At 45.7% G+C, this 3476-nt stretch overlaps 1 protein-coding gene across 1 annotated transcript; it reads left to right on the top strand.

Annotated features, from left to right (window-relative positions):
• The first annotated feature begins 275 nt into the window (after positions 1-275).
• On the top strand, positions 276-1028 carry LOC122040077 (ethylene-responsive transcription factor ERF024-like). Its single transcript, XM_042599443.1, has one exon. The coding sequence runs from the start codon at positions 332-334 to the stop codon at positions 824-826; it is 495 nt and encodes a 164-aa protein (XP_042455377.1). The 5' UTR covers positions 276-331; the 3' UTR covers positions 827-1028.
• Positions 1029-3476: the final 2448 nt, after the last annotated feature.

Genomic DNA, 3476 nt, shown 5'->3' with positions numbered 1-3476 from the left:
GTAAAGGTTAAAAATATAATTATAAAAATAATAAAAATGTTAAAAAAGAAAAGAAACGATTCGATGTCCGATGGAGGAGGGTCAAATGAATCTCCCCATCCCTCTCAGCCAAAGCACCAGCTCACGCCTAGCTAGCGGAACCCTCAAAACGCGTCCTCCCTCCTCACCCACACTCACTCCCCGCGGCGCCAACCCCCCACGAACCATCGCCCCCGACATCCTTCCAACAACTGGTCCCTAAATTATATATATTTAGATTTACTCGCCCCCACAATTAAAAATTCACCCTTCTGTTCTCCTTTCTTTCCCTCTCCTTTAATCAGATATATATATGGCGGCGGCGGCGGCGGAGGGGGCGGGGCGCTACCGCGGGGTGCGACGGCGGGGAGGCAAGTGGGTGTCGGAGATCCGGGAGCCGGGGAAGGCTAACCGCATATGGCTAGGCACGTTCGCCTCCGCGGAGATGGCCGCCGTCGCCTACGACGTGGCGGCGCACGCGCTGCGCGGCGCCGACGCGGTGCTCAACTTCCCGCACGAGATCGCCGGGCGGCCCGCGCCGGCGTCGGGGTCCCCGACGGCCATCCGCGCGGCCGCGGCGGAGGCAGCCGCCGCGCTGGGGAGGAGTACTTATAAGGTCGGCGGCGGTGGAGGCGAGGAGTGGTCGGGAAGCGGGTTCCTGGACGAGGAGGAGGTGTTTGAGATGCCGCAGCTGTTGGCGAGCATGGCGGAGGGGATGCTGATGAGCCCGCCGAGGATGAACCCCGTCGCGCTCGACGAGTTGCCGGAGGCAGCCTTCGGTGTCGAGAGTCTGTGGAGCTATCCATGAGCTTATCTATATAGAGCTCTAACTAGTATGAAATAAGACGGCGCCATATATACGACCGTTGCATGAGCTCGGTCGCATAGTATTTGCATATTGTGTGGTAACGTGGTGTAGGTTACACTATTCGTGTTTATCATAGGTACAAATGGATTTTACTTGTATGATATATATATTATGTATAGAGGGATATATACATATACATATACATTTTTCCGGTCTTAATTTAATAACAAAGGAGATAATACATATACATTTTTCCGGTCTTAATTTAATAATAAAGGAGATAACAGGGCCCATTCACAATATCCTGTTCTAGTCACGAGGGAGATATCTTGGAATAGTGGGGATCGAAAAGGAAAGTTCCTGCACTGATTAGTTGACTAATCTTGTTGGACAGAAATTATCACGCGTAGCTCCATCTTTAATTTGAAGGCTGATCGCTTTAGGACCGCAGGGGAGATAATTACATGAGGCTTTTGTGTTTGATGTCCGTAAATGGATTAGAATCGGAATGACTCATTTTCCCGTATGATTCATGGTTTTGATGTGAATGATATGGATTTATGTTCGCCGCCCTTTTACGTGTCAATAAGTCGATTAGCATTCATTTATAATAAATATTAAATTCCTATGTGATGTTGCTGTTGTGACCGGGTTCTAATCGGTAGAGTGTTCCTTCTTTCCATCCGGATTGCTTTAGGCTCTGTTTATTCGGAACGACAGTTTCAGAAAATTGATAAAAGTTTTCGTGAGAAAAACTTTCCGTTATTTATTAGGTAAGAAGTGATGAATTATTTATCTTTCCAATGTTTGCTTGTTTGAAATAATAGACGGACAAATCCGTCTGGATCAATTTTTAGACCTTTTTTTTATTCATTCAAATCATTCAGAAGCAAATTCCTCTCTCTCTCTCTCGTCATCATATATATCTCTTCATCACCACTTGCCCTTGAAGCCTAGAATATTGTCATAACCCCAAATCTCTTCCAAATCCTAGCTCAGATTCCTCTAAGAGCAATGATATGCATAAGATCTTAAGAAAATACTTGAAAATAAACATATATATTCATGGCCCAGCATTTTATTTTTTTGGACTTCATCATTTTATGTGTCTATCCTTGAACATTTCCTTGAGATTCTTTCCTTATACATATCATTTTTCTTCCTCTAATTATCCGGTGTCGGCGACCTCCCCTACGCCCATCTCCTCTGAAGGTGTCTAGCATGAAGAAGAGCCAGTGAGTGTCAAAGCATCCAAGGCAAGCCTTGAGAATAGAGGTGGTTGCGTAGATGAAGACAATGATGTTCAAGGAAACCAAATACCTGAGCAAGATGAGAACATCAAGAAAAACGAAGGAGAAGGAGAAGTGAATCAAGCAAAATCAAAGAAAGTAGTTGATTTGGTATTGACCTGAATCTGAAGAGATGTCACTCAACTCTACCTTATTGTAGACATTGTTGTCTTGCATGTTGATGGCCATCAGCCACAAGGAGGGAACAATAAAGATGAGCACTCGGAATATGAGAGAGAGATCTAGAGACCTGAAATATCTCTTGTTCCAAAAGGTCACTTTGTGGAATAATGAACGAGATGGAATGCTTCTATACCATCAATGGGCATCCGCTTTCTTACTCTAGATCGGGGAGGTCCACAAGCGCATGAGAGGGTGATGTAGAGGGGAGGGCAAGGCTCTTCATTATGGAGGTGAGGTCATGCTCACCTGCCTCCGCCTCCGTCTCCGCCTCACTCGGGCACTATCTTATCTTCTCTCTTCTTTTCTTTCTTTTCTCTTCCTTCATGTGAAAGGAATTTTTTCCACAAGGAATCCTTTCATTTCTCAATCCGTACCTTAGAGTAAATAGAGCATTAGTGTTTGCACATTAAAGTAGATTAGTGGGCGTCGATGATGAATTAGTGATAGATTGAGAGAAGAAACAAAAAGAAAATGAGAGTATGCACGTGAGAGAAACACACTTAATTTTTGTCTTTATCTATCTTTTTATACCTAGGTGTGCAGTTGTCCATGTAAGATGCCACATTAGCTTGTGGCTAGTCCGGTTGATGGAGTTGTGCTAGGTAGAAGAGGTGAGAGCGTCAGTGTCGTATGGTTGCTACTATCCAAACGGCCACCGCGAATCCTATCCACTGCCCTCTGGCTGTCAGCGAAGAATATTAGTAGTTTGATTGTTGACCATTGTTAAAAATGGTCAGAAGTCTGGTTCGGAGGGATCTAGCTCAATGAGAATGTTCTTGATCAGGGATGTTCCCCATGTGTGAGCTGCTATGGAGATGTTCACAAAGTGTGTAAGCTACTACAGGGATCGGTCTTCCGTGTGAGGAGGCACAGTGGGTCGAGGGATCGGTCTTAAGGTGGAATCGAGGGTGCAGTAGCTAGCTGTTGATGCTGAGACTAAGGTTGCGATTGGAATACCGGATAAGTCTGAGGTGGTGGAGGGAGATCTTGCTGTCCCAGATACGCCTGATAAGGAGATGTTGTGACAAAGAACTACGTGGTCACTGACACCACTGGGTGCTCCCGAGTCTGGATATGATATACCTGTCCTTGAGGAGGCAGCGATCGCTGCTTCCATGGAGCACTCTGAGTCCTCTGAGGTCCTCATTGTTGTCATGACTGTGAGAATCGACCTCCCT

The sequence above is a fragment of the Zingiber officinale genome, chromosome 2A (genome assembly GCF_018446385.1).
Source record: "Zingiber officinale cultivar Zhangliang chromosome 2A, Zo_v1.1, whole genome shotgun sequence".
NCBI lineage: Eukaryota > Viridiplantae > Streptophyta > Magnoliopsida > Zingiberales > Zingiberaceae > Zingiber > Zingiber officinale.
The sequence above is the reverse complement of the archived record's forward strand: the minus strand, read 5'-3'. Positions and strand labels throughout refer to the sequence as shown.